We start from the raw sequence: 20136 nt of genomic DNA, 5'->3' as shown, positions 1-20136 counted from the left end.
TTCCCCCGTCCCTGCGTGGGATGGACTCTAACAGGGCCTCCCTGTCCGACACAAAGGGGCCAGAGAGATCCCTTTAGGCATGCATGGAAAACTTCATCTCAAAGAGGGCTGTTGTTGGTGTGTCTTTAGGTGTAAAGCCCTGTTTGAGCATGCATGTGTCCCTTACTGTGAGTGAGTGCATGTGTATCTGTTTATGTGTGTTGTGATGGAGCATGGCTAAGCTGCACAGGCGCATGTGACTTGATGCAGTCTTGCTGTTGCTGTTTTTGAGATGTCTTTGCTTCTGTTTGTGTCAGTGTCATTCTGTCAAGCTCTGTCTGTCTTTTCCTCCTGTGATTTGTCTTGGTGTCTGCTGTGTGTTTATTGATCCCTCTTCTGCTGTGGAAGAGATGCTCTTGCCTCATGTTGCTTTTCAGTGCAGCCGCACTGACTTTGTGTCTTCTGATAGATGAATGTGCTTTAAGTTACGACCCAATGTGCCCATCAATCCATGTAACCATTTCATGTCTGAAAATGTTTCTTCCTAATGTTTTGCCCTTTTTGAAATTGTCAATCTGTGTTTTTCTGTTAGCACCCTGAACAGCTAAACAAAAACAATCAGCGCTGGCATTCTGTCTCTGTCTGTCAAAGTCCTGTCTGCCAAAGCTGCTTGAACAATCAGAGGGTTTTGAAGCCAGTTTGTATATTACATTTTCTCACTGTCATATGTGTCTTTTCTCTGCTTTTTCACACCCTGCTCTCTCCCTCTGCCCTCCTCCTCCTCCTCCTCCTCCTCCTGTCTGTCACATTTTACTCCAGGACGAGGAGAAGGCGGGCCCTGCAGCAACAAAGAAGCCCGGTAAGGGACGACCAACGCTGAGCCGCGAGAAGAGCGCTGACTCTTCATCCACCTCTTCTTCGGCCTCAGCAGAGAAGCAGAGACAAGAGGCTCGCAAGCGTCTGCTAGCTGCCAAAAAGGCTGCCTCTTTTCGCCAGAACTCCGCCACTGAGAGCGCAGACAGCATCGAAATCTACGTCCCTGAGGCCCAGACCCGCCTCTGAGAGAGGCAGTGAGGGTGGGGATAAGATGAAGGGTTGGATCAGAGGACAGATAAGTGTTGCTGAATTACTTGGAGAAGGAGCCGAAAACTTTTACATTGCAAATGAGCTACTCTTAAGTAAAGAGGAGTAGAGGTGGGGGAGGAGAGATCAAGCTCCTTAAGGTATAGATTGAAGGAGTTGTTTTGGGCATTTTTGACACACTCCTAGAGTTATAGGCTGGTCCTGATGGACCCAGACATTTGATAGACATGACAGATAATTAAATGAGAACTTTCTTGGACTTGACTGACCATGAAGCAGGGGACTCCTCATTCAAGGCCGCCATTGAAAACCTCAGCAGAAGAACTTAGTTGTTTCTTGTTCCTACTCTTGATATCATAAAATTGTTAAAGAAGGTATTGTTATTATGATGATTATATCCAGAAGAATCTATATGAAGACTGTTTTAAACGCTCCTCTTTCCTGGCTATAAGATGTATTAAGAAGGCAGAAGACAAACATTGTTGCTCTTCTGTCTCCCATCATCCTCCTCTCTTCCCAGATCATTGGCCATCTTGTAGCTTTGCACAACACCACCTTGTGGCCATCAAACACACTGCACACACAGCATATCCACAGTACTCACAGACATATAACAGATTCAAACCTATGTACGTCTTCCTTGTATTAATTTTTCACATCTGTTCACCTTTCCTTTTGTATAAAAAATCACTTTAGATCTGCTTATGAATATTTTTATGAAATTCAGATTTGGAGGGGTATTTATATAGATCCTTGCAATTAACTCTTGTGTGTGTCCTGCAGACTGTAGTTGTGTCAAAGATTTTTAACACAGGTGAGAGGTGTGTAAATGGGATTGAATGAGTGCACATTCCAATAGAAATGATCACCAAGCATGAGAAATATAAGTGGCCACAATATTCCCCAACATTCATGTATTTGCAGGGGAGATGCTGTTCACTCCTTTTAAGCCTCGTTTGCTTCTCTCTGTCCTGTTTGTTTTGTTTTCCATGTTTGTGCTGTAACTACAGATCTGTGATTATTTCAATCAGGTTATTTTTTTCCATCTGTCTGTTTAATACTTCTTAAGTGCTTTTACTAACCTTGCTTACCATTCAACTTATACATTTCAGCTAAAACTAGGGCTTTTTTTTTGAAGTAATGCATCTGGCAGGGTAAGAAGGACAAGTGTGTTATTGTTCGACACACACAGGACTGTGTCGTTTTTATACTGTCATCAAAAATCAACAAAATCAGCCTTAGTGCTTTGTTAAGATTCTTATTCCCTTCTACTGCAAATCATCCAAAGTACCTGCACTTTTTTTATTCAAAGAAGAAACTATTTAATTAAAAGCATTACATGCATTAGTCATTGTGGTTTCCATCATTTATTTAACACTGCTTTTCTTTTTCCTTTCTCGGAGGACTTCATAAGCCAAAGATGAATTTACTGTTTAAGATTCATCATATGAATATAAATGTCAGCAGCTTTGAACGTGTGTGAGAGGCAGCCAGAGCCCAGTTCAAAGCAATATCCCTTCTCTGCCTCAGAAGTCCAATGTTGTAAAGTTTGGTCTCTGACCACTAGAGGGAGATAGTGAGCTACAGTTCCTTGAAATAACTGTATATTCAGAATGGAAAGAAATGTATTCTGTAAGCGCTGTAAAACGTAAAGAGGACATATTATGAAGATCACACATATTTTAAGATCCTGTGTTGTCCTTAAACATTAGCTCTTAATATGAATAAGTGTGACGCCATGCCTTAGTGATATTGTATGATGTCATTTCAAAGGTCAATATCAAAACTTAACCCCAATCCTGACTTAAGTTACATAAACCCTCGTCCCTTCCCCACTCACATTCGGTTCCCTCTAAATGATGAGCAAACACACCCTGACCTCCACTTCCTAATAAGTTATGTTAAGCAGCAGCACTTCAGGTCTTCAGCTGCAGCACTATCTCACTCTCTCCTGCTGTGACCCTAAAAATGCAACCCAGGAGCTTTGCATTGGAAAAGACTAATGGCTACCATTCTTTCTCTTTCTTGGCAGGGGCTTTCTCTTGATGGTGGTCCTTTGTTTAGCTGTTGTGTTTGCCTGTTTGGGGATGACTGCAAGGAAAATGGCTCAGGGGTGTCAATAGGTTGTTCCCTTTTGGCTGTCAATGCCCCCGCTCCATTTGACTGGTATAACACCCAAATGCCTTTTGTGTGACTTGAACACAGTCGTTACCTTGATTACAGTCCTGTGGAAAAGTTGTGTGACTATAAAGTTGTTATGAAATGAACCATATAGTTTCAAACTTGTCAAAGTTCACCATAACTATCAGTACATTTGACTCAAAGGATCTCTTTGTTACCTGTAACGGATATTCAGACTTTTCAGACAGTTTTCAGAGGACATTGTGTGCATTTGTGAGCCTAAATGCATTACACAGCCAAACAAGACAGATTTTTTTTGTCCTCTGTATTCACTATAAGATTGTTTCAATGTTTATGTTCCTAAGTTGTCATTCTTTTAAACTCTTATCCCAAAAAAACTGTAGGTCTATGCCGGACTTTGACAGTATGTGACATCTTAAAATGTGCAGTCACAGTGATCCAGCCATCTCTGATTTATAGTTGGTGCTTCCCCAAGTACTCTACAACCCTGATGTTTAAAAGCCCATACACATGTCGGGACCAAAGAGAGCTCATCATACGGGGGCTTATACATCTAAAGACCTTTCTCCAATACACATAGATATCACTGGGACACACCCAGGACTATTTCCTGGATAGGGTTATCCAAGATCCAAACAGCTGCAGTGTGGGAGACTTTGTGTTTGTAAAGCTATTGATTTCAAGGTGATAATTGTTTGATAGAATTGCTCTTTAAACTATCAGCATTTACTTTGGCAGTGGTCTGTTCTCTTTAAACCTCAGTTCAAGACCTGTTTTTTTCAGCACATATATCATCTGCCCTTTGATGTGCATCACTCTGATATAATAAGTAATGAATTTGGTGTATTTTTTCTCCTGACCTAAAATCTGAAAAGGGGAATGGTTTCAATTATAAAGCCATTGAAAATTAATTTAATCTTTTATTGAATGGTTTACGCTGTAATTGTTCCATATCCTGTAAACCAGTGTTACTGTCATTTGTCACCTTTTGTTTTCATAGAGTGAATGAATTGAGTGTATTTCACTACAACTGAAATTCTGACTGAAAAGATAAGTGATACCTCAAAGAGAAGCATAATGATGAGCAGTTTTACGTTTCATCCACAGGGATCAACTCTACAACTGCTGTCAGAAAGGCCTGCTTACAAAATTACTAGCTCATTAGCATCTCTACTTTGTTCCACTGACGGGTTAAGGAGTGTTTTACTCACAGAAGTATGAAATAAAGTGTATATTTTATGGAGCAAGCACATATTTTAAAGAATCTATCACAGTAAGCTGTATGATTGTGGAGTTTTGTTTGAGACAAAGTTTTGATTGACTGGATGTCTTGTTTTACATTGAAATTTAACCAGATACGTGTCACATTTAAATTATATGTGCAATACTGAGTCAAAGGTTTCTTTGATATTAAGATAAAAACCAATAATCCTGCATTTCTTTCTCGCCTATGTGCTTCTTTAGTCATCTTCTGTAAATAAAGACAAAAAGTCATCCTCTTTTACAATGCTGTAGATCTATTTATACAAGGTTGTTCAGATGTATAATGGAGAAAGAAATACTCAATAAAATGCACATGATACTTTCTCAAAAAAGTCAGCATGGCTGTATTTGCTTGTTTGGTTGCAAGAGATTTGGTTGTCAGTTTCAAACGGTGTGTTGTTTGTTTTGAGGCTTTCTATGGCTCCAGGTACTCTTAATAATTGCTTTCAAAACCTAAACTCCCTCCTACACTGCAATGGGGGATCTCACTTGTTTCCAAGTTGAAAGCACCCACACATCTGCGATGCAGCTATTAGTTTTCCGTGTCTAAAGTTTGATGGACTGTGAATTTTATGTCAAAACGACTTGCCAAACGCCACGCTTAAAGACTGAATTGAAATAACTATGTTACTTGTAATTTTACTGTACAGATGTGGTCGACTCTCTCTACGGTTATGATTTATGTAACCAGTACATTTTGCTCAACGTTACATAAGGCCCACCACACTGTACTGCTGTCTCACGTACAAAGTAAAAAACGGCCACAACGGTTTCAGAGATTGCTACGTTGCTACATTACTATATTTAAATTATTTCTGGTCCGTGTAACCGAGTGAGGTTTCACCCATACAGCCTATGGTTTCAGTCGTGTCGAGAAAATAACATTGTTTGAATGACTGCGATGTTCTTTGAATGAAATTGCTCTCCCGTCAGTCACTGAGACAGAGTCTGGCTGCTGGCTCGCGAAGAGCCGTGATTGGCTAACGAATGCACAGGAGGCGCCATAAATGATTCTGATTGGCTAACAGCTTGTTAATGAGGCGGGACTTATTCAGCTGCGACTGTCAAGATTGGCAAAGAGCTGGCGCTGCTGCGTGCAGGTAAAAGGGAACAAGCGACACAAAACAGATAACAATATAACTGGAAGAAAGCGAGGTGAGAAATGGAAACAGGCTACCAGGGAAAACGTTATCTTGCTTCAGGAACACACGAGCGACATATTTGAGTCTGCGAAAAAGCGCCAACACCTTCTGCTTCTTGGAAGAAAGTGGCGTTGTGTCAACCATCGTTCAGGCTCCCGGGCACGCTTTGTACAGCAAGCAACTTGGACAGCTGCGTGTTTTCAAGCAAGCCATCAACAAAGAATGAAAGCATTCAAACGAGGTGAGGTGTTTTTTATCACTGCTACGCACAGTTACAACTCACAGAGAGTCTTTGGATCTGCATGCAGAGTCTTTCCTGTTGGTTTTGCCTGGTATGCGGGGGTTTTGTTGCGAGCAAATGCAGCGTGTGTTTGTGTTTGAATTTGGAGGGACAGCTAGCCAGCTAGTTATCTGTGGAGGCAGGCATGGTGTCCATCTGGCGGAGTGACATGCGGGAGCCTGTCCTTTTCTGCTTGCCTCCTTTGTGCGCTCCGGATGGCTAATTTACCGAGTAGCTCCCCGGTTTATCATGTGTTTTAGCATTAATGTGGATTTTTTTTATCCTTCATCATTGTCTTTATGAATGACGTAATCATTTTGACTTAGTGTGCTGGTCTCAAGTTGATGTTTGGTGATTTCCGTACTGCTGAATTTAAATACAGACTGTTACCTCTGAATGTTTTAAAAAGAAAACCCATTTTATCATCTGAGCCTGTAAGCTTCAACACTGTTTTTTTAACAGTTTCAGTACACTCACACATTAGAACGACCTCTCAAATGCAGAGATTTTTCTACTTGTAAGCAGGTCGAGACAACGTGTAAACAGAAAGTTGACTCCGTGAGATGCTGCATGTAGCTAAATTGACACACTGTACAAAGTTAACATCTGTGTGAAATGTGTCCCGGCTTGTTTTAAATTGCTCCCACATTGAATGGGTTTAGATACTTGATGGCCAACCTTTAAATGTCTATCCAGTGATCTTGTGCCCTGAGCTGTGGGAATAAAACTTTGTTGTGGGCAAAACCATTTCTCTCTTCAGACCCAGGATGTCTATGAATGTGTCTTTTGAATGAGTGGAGCCTTTGAAGTGAGTTTTGTGGACTGATCACGACTTTGTTAAACTTTAATGCTATCACGTTTTTGGAGTTACCTAACAATAAACTGGATTTTCTTCACTGAAATCCTCGTAGTTTAAGGTTTTGTTGTGATCTTACAAACATCCAAAGAAATACTCAAGATTATGTTATTAATGTAAAGTATCCCACCATATGGCAGTGTAGTTACAGACCAGATTCATCATAAATAAATGATGTTTTAGCACAGCCATATTAATCAGGACAACATAATTTGATCTAAGTTATCAAGACAAAGGATTACAACAGTCAGATTTTCAATGAACCAAAGCCTTAACTGCTCCTGTAGAATAAACCATGAAAGGTTTTTTGCTCATTGGCTGAAATTGGGTTTGAACTTTCAGTTTGCACATTTCAGTCTCCAGCCCTCTTTCTAACACTGCACAGGACTTCCCTCGTTGTCCAGGAATGCAGGATTCAAAAGATTTGACAACGGCTTCAGCAGTCTTGAGCCCAAGTGGCATGAGGTGAAAACAGCGCCCTGCATGGTCAATAGGCTCCTGGGCCACTGGCTACTGTGATGCTGATATGCACACAATCTTCTTTGTGAAGACAGGCGCTGCCCCGGGGGTCAGGTTTCACCAAGCCCCAAAGAAAGACATTTACTGCATTCTGCAGCCCACCCCTGGGATCAGGCATGCTCCATTTTGAAGAGAGGACCTCTCCAGTGGCCAGCCAGAGACTAACAAACAAAGTTCAAACCCACAGCTATTGTTCTAACATTGCTCCATCTTTCTTGGCCCTCACTTTTGGTTGGTTCAGGTATAAAGCAGTGGCAAAGATCATTGCATTGTGAATGATTATTATGTATTCTGTGCACTCACATGCCTCTTAATTTGTGAGAAAGTAGTGTTTTTGTCATTTTAGGCAAAGTAAAATTCCTAATGCTCTCCCTTTCACACTTCATTATGAGCATATATAGAAGCATCACAAATGAAATGTAGTACCACCTTTTATAAGGCACACCTCTCCCAGATTTGATGCATTGACAGATCTTTTGTTACATTAACTGTGAGCATCACTGACATTCCTCCCTCCTTCCCTCAGCTCTGGAAGACGAGCTTCGCCCCGAGCAGGAGCACTCCTCGGCCGTGTCGGACAGCGATGACGGCTCCCCCCTCGACCTGTCAGGGAGAGGGCTCTTTGGGAAACGTCGTCGCCGCGGCAACTTGCCTAAAGAGGCGGTGCAGATTCTGCGGAGCTGGCTGTATGAGCACCGATTCAACGCCTACCCGTCTGAGCAGGAGAAACTGAGTCTGTCAGGCCAAACCAACCTTTCCGTGCTGCAGGTGAGCAGAGATCTTTCACTTCTTTATCTATTCTGGCACCATGGTCTTTACAGACCTCTGAATTCTGTCTTCTCTTGTTCTGGTGAAATAGTGAAATTCATTGTACAAGTTTGTGTTCATTTCTATGAAATCATAAATCTGTACAGACTCAGCTCTAATGACTTTTAGTGGTAACCAGACAAGCTAAAATTCAAACTGATACCTCTTTTTGACTCAAAAAACAAAGGTAAATATCAGCCTGAGGATTATTTCAGCCTCAGTTCAAATTTTTTTGTTTTTAGGGTTGTATCTTTAAAAGTCTTCACTATATGAACCCCCTTCCCTCTGATTTGCCAGCCCTCTAGAGGTTTCGTCAGCAACAGGAATTTGAGCAGACTTTGGTGTTTGCCTCCTATGTGACAGACAGAAAATTTGAGTACGTTGCAGTTTGAAAATGTGTATACATTTAGTATGGACATCCAGCATTGCTACTTAATATCCAAATTATGATACCCCTCTTTAAGTTCTTTTTCTTTGGAGAAACAGAAACCGAGACCACCTTAATCATTGCCTGTTATCCTCTTGAGACAGCCTCTGAATTGTTATGCTGTGGTGACTTCAACTAACAGTTTCAGACTTTAAAGCCAGAAAAGGGAGTCACTCCTTTTGTTGATGGACTTCTGTTCATGAGAAAGAGCTTGAGACTTTAACACTAACTTTTCACATAACCTTGAATATAACTGTATATCATGCAAACATACGCACATACATACATGCATGTTTTTAACTGTAAGAAAATGTGCATTTTCTAAATCTTTCAAACTGCATGAATTTGTTTTAGAAAATAAAAAGTCAGTTGAATGTATTACCTGCAGCACAAGACTAGTCCTCCTAATATTTGTTGCAAACTTACAGCAGCGACTTAAATCAATGTTTTGTTACATTTTGCTGAGTAGGAGACGCTAACAGGAATCAGATGGCATCACCACAGTTGTGAATAAACCAGAGGGAGAATTGGACTTTCCCAGCTTTCCCTTCTGACTTCGTTGCATCAGCAGTAGGAATTTCCTCTTTCCCTCTCAACACACAAACATTCAGCATTAGTGAATGCATCACAGATCAGCGTGAGGCGGCAGCAGAGCCTCTCGTTCTGCGCTCGATTCACTGGAATGCTTCTGGCTGCTTTCTCTGTGGCTCAGCATATTTGAGCTCAGAGCTTCATTATTGCCAGCTGTCTGAGAGCTCTCATCTCTGTCTGTCTCACCCTCTCTTGCTTTTTCTTCCCTGTGTGGGAGGCTGGATCCACTAGAGGGGGTGAGAAAGGCCTCGTGTTTAGATGCAGATGAAGGGAGTGTGTGGGCGGTTGTTAAAATCACAGCACACAGATCATTTTTCAAGCTTGAGTGCAGTGCAAGGGTTGAGTTATGATTCTGGTTTATTGAGAGCCTGAAGCTGTTGAATGTGGAAAAGAAAATCAAAGACATTTTTCTCTTCTGTTTGTAAGAGGACATTCATGTTAGCGATCTGTGTCACTTCTTTTGATTACTTAATTTCCCCATCTCTTTCTAGATCTGTAACTGGTTCATCAATGCCCGCCGCCGCCTCCTCCCAGACCTGCTTCGTAAAGATGGCAAAGATCCCACCAAATTCACCATCTCCCGCAAGGTGGGTGGCAAAACCGAGGGCCTCTTATCAAATGCAGGTGGAGCTGGCTCTCCAGAAAGAAATTCTTCCACCAGCTCATTTCAAGAACGCCCATCTGTCATTCGCTCTGCTCCCACCTTGGACCTCAGCCTTCTTGGGAACACAGCAACTGCTATCCTGACTGGAGCAGGATACCCTGGAAAAGAAGGTTCTGTCCAGGCGCTGATGAGACTGGACACGCAGAGTTTACTGAGGGAAGCAGAGGAACACAGGGTGTCTCACATTAACTCAACAACAGCAGCTAGTCCCACCAGCGGTCTCTTCAACACGCCTCCACCAACACCACCTGAGCTGTTCCCAACACAGGATTTCAGTGACCTAAGGCTCCTGGTAGATGCAGCCCTGCAGAGGGCAGCAGAGCAGGAGAATCAGAGCAGACTTGCAAAGACTGGACCAGTGGAGGCTCACAACAGTGACATGGGACCTACTCCTCCTCCAGAGGAAAGCCAGCAAGTCATGGATCCTTCCAGAGTCCAGAGTCTAATGGAGAAGGCGATGGCTGCTCCAGCATCACCTGTGACCTCAGTAGAGGATCCAGTTCCTCTGGCAATAGCAGCCCCCAAGCCACCTCCAGTTTTAGTCCCAGCACCAAGGCAGTCTCCTATACCTGTGAACAAAATCATCTGGAGCCCCTTGGAGAAGGACACTGCCAGATCCTCCAGTCCAAACCAGCCTATACTAATCTCAGTGCCAGTGTCTGCTTCAGTTTTACTGAAGCCTAACTCCCAGAAGCCAGCTGCTACTCCAGTTATTCCCCAAACGACAACAAGTCCGACCTCAAGCCCAGCTCAACCAGCCACTACATGTCCTGCAGGTTTATCTTTGCCAGCAACAAGGCCAGTCTCCGTACCATCACCAGTGCTTCTCACAGCCAAGCAAAGTTCCCCCTCCACCTCTGCCCCAAACCAGGCCTCAACGCAAAATGTAGCGCTTGTTCAGAAAGCCCCCAGTGGAGTCCCCCTTTACTTGCCGATCCACAAGTCCTCCCTGATCCCTGTCACTGTCCCGTACACACCTCCCATTTCAACCTCAGTATCATCACCTGCCCCTGCTTCGGTCATCGCCTCTACGCAAGCGCCAGCTCCCCTCCCAGATCTCACATCCTCCTCAACGCAAACAGTTGTCTCTGCTTTTGGCCTGACCTCCCATAACACTCCAGTGAGTCCTGCCACCAGCAGCACCAGCACCAGCAGTAGCAGTACAAGCAGTAGCGCACAGAGGAATTCAGCAATAGTGCCCAGTGTTTGGAGCATGGTTCACTCTGAGACCAGACAACCTAGCTCTCTTCAGGTGGTAAAGACCCCCATCAGCACCGTGTGGGGCCCACAGCACAGTCTACTCACAGTCAGTGAAACTGTGAACTAGGAGCTGAACAGCACCTTTTCTTCTTTTTATAAATACATGTATATGAGTGGAGACGAGAGACCTGACATTCCTTTTAGCTGGACAACAATGTAAATAGGAGAATGTATCTTCATCGTTTGTCTTTACATCTGTGCCTGCAGAAGACAAGGAATGGAATCAGACACATGAACGTGCAAAAAGTGACATGACACCTTTTTTTTTTTCCAATCATTTGTAAAATGTTGGATATGGAGGCACCTGCTAGTAATGACACCTTGATGAACTTTCCTCAGTTTAGTGTCGGTGTATTGTACAAAGCTTTTTTATGATGTGTTCGCATTTCTCTCCACATGGCATTTAGGAAGGTGGAGAAAACATCCGGTAATTGTAAAAAAAGAAAAATCAGTTGGTGTGATTTCCAGCACCAGCAGTTAGCCGCTTCAGTAGCAGTGCCGGACTTTGTTGAATGTACAAAAGACTTTAATGTCACTGGCGAAGCTGCGTGTCATTCATTCCTCTCCAGGAAAAATCAGAGAATTTTCATGAATCTCCTTTTTTCCTCCTTATATTTCTGCATAACTACAACCCTTCCTCTCCATGTTGATAACCAGAAGGAGAATTGATTGTAAAGAAACCCGACTGAATGTCACACCTTGATGCTTACACCCCACACACTCTTTTGAATCATCTGGGCTGTTATAGCCAAGTGTGTTCATTTTGTCCTCATGAATTGTCAGTACGAGGGCCACTTGACAGCAACTCCCACATCAAGTGTTTGATGTTCTTATGTATGAGACCTCTTCAAATGTGTGTTTGTAAGAAAACAAAGCAGTTAGGTCTTTACTTTTTGCGACCTTCACTGGCTGTGTTGAGAACTTGCTGTTTAAGAGAAGAGTTGTGGTGATAGGAAGAAAAAGAGAAGGTCACATTGGATCTGTTACAGAAATCAGTTTCAGTGGAGAGCTAAGCAGCTTCCTGATTTCACAGCTCTGCCGCTGAAATGTTACTACCCCCTGAGAGTCGAGACGCCTTTTCTCTTTGAGCTGCAGAACACTTTAAATGTCTGGTCCTCATATTTGGGAAAGATGTGCTAAATTCCCTGCTGATGGGATGTCTTCAGTTTATTTCAAACCTGAATGTCATAGACGCAGAGAGATAAACGATCCATTTAGTGTCTTGGTAAAGCAAATGTAGCACATAAACGGATGTAGCTAAAATTTGCTGCTTTTTGTTGGTTCATTTTACTCTAAGGTAGGTCGGAGCGCATTAAACAATTTCCTCATTCTTGCTTTCCACCTGTGTTTATAAATGTTTTTTAGAGCTAAGAATCACTCAAAGCTGTAGTTTCCATGAAACTGTCAAAGCATGCTGTCTTGGCCAAATTCCATCTGGATAAAAGTAGCATACTGTGGAAAATTTCCTCGAGAATAAAAGCGTAGCCGGAAAGTGAGAGAAGTCTTAAATACTGTCTTATTTACCTGTGTTCATGAGTTGTGCTCGTCTGATTGGTCAAATCATGGCTGAGCACTAAACTCTTCATTCCTGGAATAACTTATTTCTTTGTTAAGGGACACAGACTTTCACTACTTTCTTTAGTTGATGCTCCTCACTGCCAGTGTTGATCCGTGGATGTCAGTGGACTTGTCCCCCTCTTTTTTGTCAGGTACACTAACTTAACTGATGTGCATCTATACCTCAAATTCCACAGCTCATGTCAGACCTGGGTCAAGTGTATAAAACTGAGTATTAAAGTAATATTTTTATTGTTGAACTGTATCATGCCACTGTGACAATACTCTCAACGGTTCTTTTACTGGTAACGGCTGTCTTACAATGAGGCTTTTTTTATAGTAAGGTTGTAAGTGATTTTAGATGCAGAGTGTCGCTCCAATCAGTTCAAACAGTGTGTTCATGTGTAAATATTTTCAGTGTTTTTTTTTTTTTTTAATTTGTTTGTATTGGCATGAACCTTATCTCAGACTGTGTAGTTTCTTTACAGCCAAATGCATTCAAAATGTTTTTTTAGTTCATTTTGTGAATCACGACCGTTAGCAGTATGACTGGCTGCTGTGCCTTAAATCTACGACTGAGGGATAATGTCTCTTTTTTTATATTAAAACTTCTCAATAGTCTGTGCAATATATGCCTTAAAGTTTAAATGTGTGTTTTGTATAAACATTTCAAAGAAATAAAAGTTCAGTTTTTCATATATGCGGTTTGTGTTTGGTCTTTGTTTCCTGTATAAACTACAATATACAGTAAAATAAGACTTAAAAAACATGTTAGATTGATGTTTTCAAACATCAGTGTGGATTTTAACTGCTTTGTGGACAAATCTCATTGAACTTCTGAGCTGTGGGGCAAGTTACCGTTTTTACCTGGACTCCAGTTAGACATGGGCAGCAGGGTTCTTGTATACTCCAGACTGGATGAATGTCTGTCATGGCTGTTTGGGACATTTAACAGAAGTATCCTCAGTGGTTTTTAACTTGAGCTTTTCTTGCAAGGCTGCGGCCATTGTATGATACACAGAATTTCTTTCCATTTAGCTCCAAACAATATCTGAGCTCATTTGAGGGATAAGTTGAATGTGGTCTGCTCCAAAAGAGCATCTGATTATAAAATCCCTCTCCTGTAGAGCAGACTTACCACTTCACCTTAGTCCTCCTTAAAAAGGCTAGGGCCCATATAGGTTTTGGTTTGTCTGGATCATGATATTGTTTCTTTTTCTCTTTGCATTTTAAAGTTCTGACCTGCATTTGTGGATGAAGCACTTGACAATTAAAATAGATTAGAAGCAGATACAATACTTTCCACTACAGAGTCTGTAGAGAGGCTGTTATAGATTCTACAGATTGATCAATTTTCATTATATACTGTTGATGATAAATTCTACAAATCTTTGCAGTTTCACGATGAGAAACATCCTTAAGTTGTTCAACTATTTATTCATGAAGTCTGTCACTGAGCGGTGGACCTCCTCTTTACTTCTGAAAAACTGACCCTGGAGTCCCTCTGTTATAATACTCACCCATGTTTGCAGTTCAGGATGACATTTTTTTCAGTCTTAATTTGTTCCTGTGCGAACTCTTTTTAAAACTTTATTGCTTTGAACATTTGAAACAACACACATCAAGGTTAATGCTCTTTACTGCCTTTGCTTCAGCACCCTACACTGTCTCATATAGTCATGACAAAAGGCACTCTCAACTCACTACTGAGTTAACAAAAAGTTTCTTTGCGTTCAATGGCATGAAAAGGACTTCCTTTATTTGTATAAATTCCTTCAATACATAATTAGACATACCTGGTCCTTCAACAAATACACACAACCAGTTGATGTAAGAAGAAAAGCTTTGACAAAATACAAACAGAAGAACCCATAGCTTCTTATAAAAACAACTGGAGTGATTTTTTTTTATCGACTTCTAACATACAGGGCTAAAAGTAGTACAAAATATGCAGACCTAATGCAGTGCTTGTGCAGGTGTGGCAGCTAGGTTGCTGTAGGAGGTAAACATTGCTGGCACTGAATGAATCTGGCAACTTAAAAAGCTTTCTTACACACACAAACATGATGTTTGATGCATCTAAAAGTCCAACCGGGTTCCCTGGAGCAAAGTACAGGTGTCAGAACAAATGAGTTCCAAGCTCCTACCATTTTAAAATTTCTTCAAAGCAAAATTTAAGTTACCCTGTGCCAAGATTTTGTTTTTATAAAAAGATTTGAGCACCAACACTACTATCCAAATTCTGGGAGGCCTCAAAGGCTCATAAAGGTAAAACCTGGGGACTCATTTGTGGTGCAGTCTGTGTGCATGGGGGCAGAGGACGCTGGTGTTTCCTTCTACTCATCATCCTTGTCTTTGGCGCCATGCTTGAGGATGCGAGTGAACTCTGCGTAGTTAAAGTTGCCCTTCTTGTCAATGGGTGCCTCTCTAAACAGCTCATCCACCTCCTCGTCTGTAAAGCGATCGCCCATGGTGGTCAGGAGCTCTCTCAGGTGGTCCTCATGGATAACACCTTGGACAGAGATGGAAACAGCAGCTGAGTAGGAGATTAAGCCAGAGCAGGTACAGTGATCAGTTTATACGGTTTGATTTTGTACTTATTTTTCACTGACTTACCAGATCCCTCCTCATCGAAACAGGCGAAGGCGTTACGGATGACATCCTCAGGATCTGTCCCATTGAGCCTCTCCCCAAACATGGTGAGGAACATGGTGAAGTTGATGGGCCCTGGTGCTTCACTCATCATCCCCTCCAGGTATTCATCAGAGGGGTTCTTACCTGAGGACCAGCAACACTGTAACATGAGGCAACATGCACTAGACACTTTTTTACATTTAACTGTTCTTAACCTTATAAAAGTGAAATTAAATGGGCTGTTCAGTTACTTTGCACCTAGCGCTGCACTTCCAAAAGTTGTTAAGATTTCCAAGAGACACATGCAAAGAGAAAAAGTTCTTAAGTAGCAGAGGCCTAAATGGTAAAACTTTTGGCTCAGGATACTAGAGCTGCACGATTTGGGGAAAAGGTGCGATTTGCGATTAGGTGGAAAATATTGCGATTGCGATTGTGCTTGCGATTTAATAAAAAAGGTTGTGTCATGATGAGTCTACAGATTTGCTTGGTTATCATGGAGAAAAATCTGAATTGCATGTGCTGACATTGCAATTGCGATTGCGATATCCTCTTTTGCGATTACGTAATTGCATGTGCTGACATTGCGATTGCGATTGCGATTGCGATTGCGATAATCGTGCAGCCCTACAGGATACTACAATATCCACAATGCAGCTCTGCAGCAAACCCTTTACAGCACAAGCTTACAATGAATGTTCATCAACATCCTCCTGATATTTTATTTATCTCATTCCTATCTCAGAACAAGGACAGTCTGCTGTAGATTTGAAGATGATGAGCCTGAACTATCCATACCACGATAATGTCATCAGGTTTATCTCCAGCTTTAGAGTACAAGATAATCACACAATTGTTCACAGGCTAAGTGGTGGGTAAGCTACACTTTCCACAATAAAGAAGTTGTAGCACCATGCCATATTTCTTCTTTCGAAACATGTGATGAGAGTGAGTCTATTCACCCAGAGAAGCCAACATGTCATGCAGATCCTCCTTGTCGATGAATCCATCTCTGTTCTGGTCGATCATGTTGAACGCCTCTTTGAACTCCTGGATCTGAGACTGGTCAAACATGGCGAAAACGTTCGAGGTGGCCCTCTGGGGGCGTTTCTTGGTGGTTTTCCCCTTGGCACGCTTGCTCGACATGATGGCGGCTGTATCTGGGCCTGTTAATATTCAAAGGAAATTATTCTTGAATAAGAGTTTTATCATCAGAATCAGAAGTGCTTTTTTCCCTGGTGGGAAATGCATTTATTACAATATGCCCTCATTTAAGTAAGAATATCAATTGAAAGTGCAAAGAGAATGTAAAAGAATCTCAAGTGCTCTGTCAGCAGTCAGGCTATGGCAGTGTCAGTATTGTTTGTCTGCAAATACAGATTCCAGCATCCTTTGAAAAGACTGTTAGAAATGTGTGTGTATTTTTGCATTGATCCAGCTCTTGACTTTACCCTCTTATTCTTTCTAAGCTAAAGAACATTTTCCCCTCACTCATTTTTGAAGAGAAAATCACATCCTCCCTGAATGCTAGGTACAGAGAAGGGTGTGAAAATGCCACGGTGTGCACAGCCTACTGTGCTGCTCGCTTCAGATACTTCCAGAATTAGATCTGTCACTCATGTACAGGTCTGAAAAGGTCTGTCATGTGTGTGCATGAGTGTGTGCACTGTGATTGTGGTGATCCCAGTGGGGAACTGCAGATAGAGAACACGCAGGAAGCAGCAGGTGAATTTAGCCTATGAGTCACAGATGAAGTGACATGACATCATGAGACACTGAGGTCATTTGAACAGTGAATTCACTCACTCACACGAAAGATTCTTTATTCTGTGAACTCTGAAATTCTTAATTGTTTTGTTTTTGTTTTTTGATTTTTTAACTTTGTAAAGATATAAAAGTAGTTTTTGATTTAGTAATACTAGACCAAACAAACAAAAAAAGGCATTTGAACCCTTTGTCAATTGATCATGCACACACACCCAAAAGAAGAATTATGTATATGTGTGTATATATATATATATATATAAATTGAGGATTGTTTTTGATCATTGGTGTCCCATTAACTGATAGCAGAGTTGAGTTGCACTGTATACATTAATTAACTTAGTATTTCACTTTTAAACTCATTACCCTTTATTACCAAAACAAAGATATATTCGAATTTGTCACGATGTATCTATACTGGCCTGTACTTTGCAATCTTGTGTCTGAAACAGAAAACCTGAGTTTTATTTATTTACTCAAAAAAGAACATCATGTCCCTGAGAACCAGAACAAAAAAGCAGAACAGCAAAAAAACTACTTCATTTATAGACAAAATTGTCTAGTTACTGATATATTTTTGGCATGTCTACATTCTGTAAGACAACATGTATTCAAAACACACTCCAGGGCGTACTCCAGCAATTATAAATAGCCCTCAGCTGTCCTATATTCACCAAATCTCTGTCTCCGTGGGCCGTGTCACACTGTGTGTCATCGTGTCTAGTAGGCTGTTCTGAGGGGCACTCCTAAATTTCTGTGTCTGTTATGTTTATAGTTCACACCGAGTCCTGGCAGGACTGAATGGCTTTGACTATGTCACATTTCACATTTGGTCCATTCTTGCTCTGTTAACCACTATTCAAATAAATTCTACAGTATCAAATGAGATGTATCATATGCAAACTAATATGACGAGGGATGAATAACTTCCTTGTCCACAGATGCTTGCACTGTCCAAAGGTGGATTTACATGTAAGTGTGAAGGTTTTCAGTCTAACTTGAATTCCAAACAAAGCAGCTCATCAGAGATGTCCTTTCTCTTGCCGTCTCTCTCTCGCGCACACACACATACACACACACACACACACACACACACACACACACACACACACACACACACACACACACACACACACACACACACACACACACACACACACACACACACACACACACACAAAGATTTTGTTAGGTTTTTGAGTATTAATCCCTCCCTTCCCTCACCACAGACACATGTTGGATACTACTCCCTGTCCTACGACTACTGTTTGGCTGCTTCTGTCTTTCCATGTGCCAGTGAAATGAAGAAATTTGGAAGGTGTGTGTTGTTGGCTTGCAGCCCTCCCATTCTCCATCAAGCAGTCCGTGAGGAAGCTGGAAACAAAACAGCTTCTTACTCCAATTTAAGGCTACAGGAAGAGAAGGAATTTCTCAATGTGATTAGGGCTACTCTTTACCAATTACATGCTTCAGTCTTCTTAAAACACACCACACTTTCATTATGCTGCATCAATTGTCTGTAATACAATTTTTTTCAGCTTAAATGAAGTGGCTAAAATGTAAACAGGAAAAGAATTTGGTTATCTCTATTGTGCATTGTTGCTTGGCTCCAGTGGTACAGTGGTCTAGTGTCTCCTGAGAGAAGCTGATCGATGATTAGCTTACCTTTCTTTCAAGAGATCGATAACCCAGACACTTTGACTGGTTTGAAGTTACACCGTCAAAGTGCATGATAAAGATATCTGCTGTCCAGGCCCTCTAAGCCTGAATTTATAACATGCAACAGCTGAAGCAAGAATCAAGAGTGATTCACAATGACGCAGATAACAAATTTCTCTGACTTTAGCAACGTTGGTGTTTGTCTAACATGCCTCAGCTTGGCCTGTTCTGACAAATGTGTTTGTTCTCTGTCCACCACCACAACTCCTCTCTGCACCCTTTTATCCTCTCAGATGACAAAGCTCCTCTGTCCCTCAGCCCTCTCACTCACTAACACACGCTCGGGCACAAACACACACCAATACACACACACACACACACACACACACACACACACACACACACACACACACACACACACACACACACACACACACACACACACACACACACACCTTGGTGTCACCAAGCAGAGAGGCTGTCATCTCTTTCCCTAACTCCAGGTCATAAAGGTCACCACTACTTAAGAGAGGACGCCAGCAGTTGGAAATTCCAAAAGCAAACACGGTGAAGTGGACGTTAAGCTCTCATCGCCCAGACAGAGGCCTACACAAAGGTGTGTGTTTGTGTGTGTGATCTAAATTGGTCAGCTGCATTCAGAAATTCCTCTGTCTAATGTGCTGTAGTGATGACACAGAGGTACTAACATACTTGAACATGTGTTCTACACGGACAAAGACACACACAGGTTTAAGGTGAGCATCCCTGACAGGTCTCTCTTCATGGTGATAAATCTAGTTTTTTAATATCAAAGAGCAACTTCAGGAGCTCTCTGTAACTTTATCCTTTTTTTTCTCTGCAGTGACAAGTGTTTATTGTATCCTTGAACTCAAGACAATTTATCCTTACTCTTCACTGATATAAAAAAAAGCCTTTATACTCAGTTAATACAGAGTGTAAGTAACAACTTTCTTCCTCACCTTGATTTCAGGTAGAAATATTTGGAAGTCCCTCAAACTCCTGTTGTCTGGGTCCGACACAGCAGTGCAAAAGGGAAACAGTCAGTCCTACTGGAAAGTTTGTTTAAAGAATCAGACTCCCGGTGGGTCCCTCCCCTTTCCGCCCTGGCCAATGGAGAGGCCAGTCTGTCCCGTACAAAGACATCTCAGGCAGGGCCATTTCTCCATACAAGGCAAAAGAATGCGCAGGCTGTGGCTCGCTACTGCCACAGACGCTGCCTGGGATGTTTGGGAAAGAGGCAGAAATGACAGGAACTACGATAAGGCTGCCTTATTTAGAGAAAAAAAGGGTCTAAACATTTGGAGGAGAATGAGTGTGGTGGAGGGTTGGAAGCATGGGGGAGAGAGATGTGAGCATTCGCAGAGCAGTTTGAAAGCCAGTGAACAAGTTGTGAGACTGTGGGTTTCCTTAAATAGGCAGTTTGGCTGACCATCACTGCGGTCTGAGCGTGCAGGGAACACCTTTGAATTATGTCATGTTGGTAACATCTGT

The 20136-nt window shown here is 41.9% G+C and overlaps 3 protein-coding genes across 6 annotated transcripts in view; 2 read left to right on the top strand and 1 right to left on the bottom strand.

Moving 5' to 3' along the window:
• The window catches only part of dlgap4b (discs, large (Drosophila) homolog-associated protein 4b), a 124516-nt gene extending 119808 nt beyond the window's left edge, over positions 1–4708 (top strand). For 3 of the 4 annotated variants that reach the window (XM_074665770.1, XM_074665749.1, XM_074665760.1), the window contains one exon: positions 799–4708. In XM_074665770.1, the coding sequence (XP_074521871.1) occupies positions 799–1041 (243 nt within the window). In that variant the 3' untranslated portion in view covers positions 1042–4708. The remainder of the gene's footprint in view (positions 1–798) is intronic. The other variant, XM_074665778.1, reaches the window with a different exon arrangement.
• Positions 4709–5515: 807 nt separating this feature from the next.
• On the top strand, positions 5516–13202 carry tgif2 (TGFB-induced factor homeobox 2). Its single transcript, XM_074679660.1, has 3 exons — positions 5516–5850; positions 7791–8032; positions 9581–13202. The coding sequence occupies exons 1-3, from the start codon at positions 5832–5834 to the stop codon at positions 11078–11080; spliced, it is 1761 nt and encodes a 586-aa protein (XP_074535761.1). The 5' UTR covers positions 5516–5831; the 3' UTR covers positions 11081–13202.
• A 1088-nt stretch (positions 13203–14290) lies between these two features.
• On the bottom strand, positions 14291–19761 carry myl9b (myosin, light chain 9b, regulatory). Its single transcript, XM_074677084.1, has 4 exons — positions 19605–19761; positions 16164–16367; positions 15187–15348; positions 14291–15082 (listed from the first exon to the last, which is right to left on the bottom strand). The coding sequence occupies exons 2-4, from the start codon at positions 16345–16347 to the stop codon at positions 14907–14909; spliced, it is 522 nt and encodes a 173-aa protein (XP_074533185.1). The 5' UTR covers positions 16348–16367; positions 19605–19761; the 3' UTR covers positions 14291–14906.
• Positions 19762–20136: the final 375 nt, after the last annotated feature.

This window comes from Halichoeres trimaculatus, unplaced genomic scaffold, assembly GCF_033239565.1.
Source record: "Halichoeres trimaculatus isolate MK-OKI-2021-1 unplaced genomic scaffold, fHalTri1.1 fHalTri1_scaffold_1, whole genome shotgun sequence".
Taxonomy (NCBI): domain Eukaryota; kingdom Metazoa; phylum Chordata; class Actinopteri; order Labriformes; family Labridae; genus Halichoeres; species Halichoeres trimaculatus.
The sequence above is the reverse complement of the archived record's forward strand: the minus strand, read 5'-3'. Positions and strand labels throughout refer to the sequence as shown.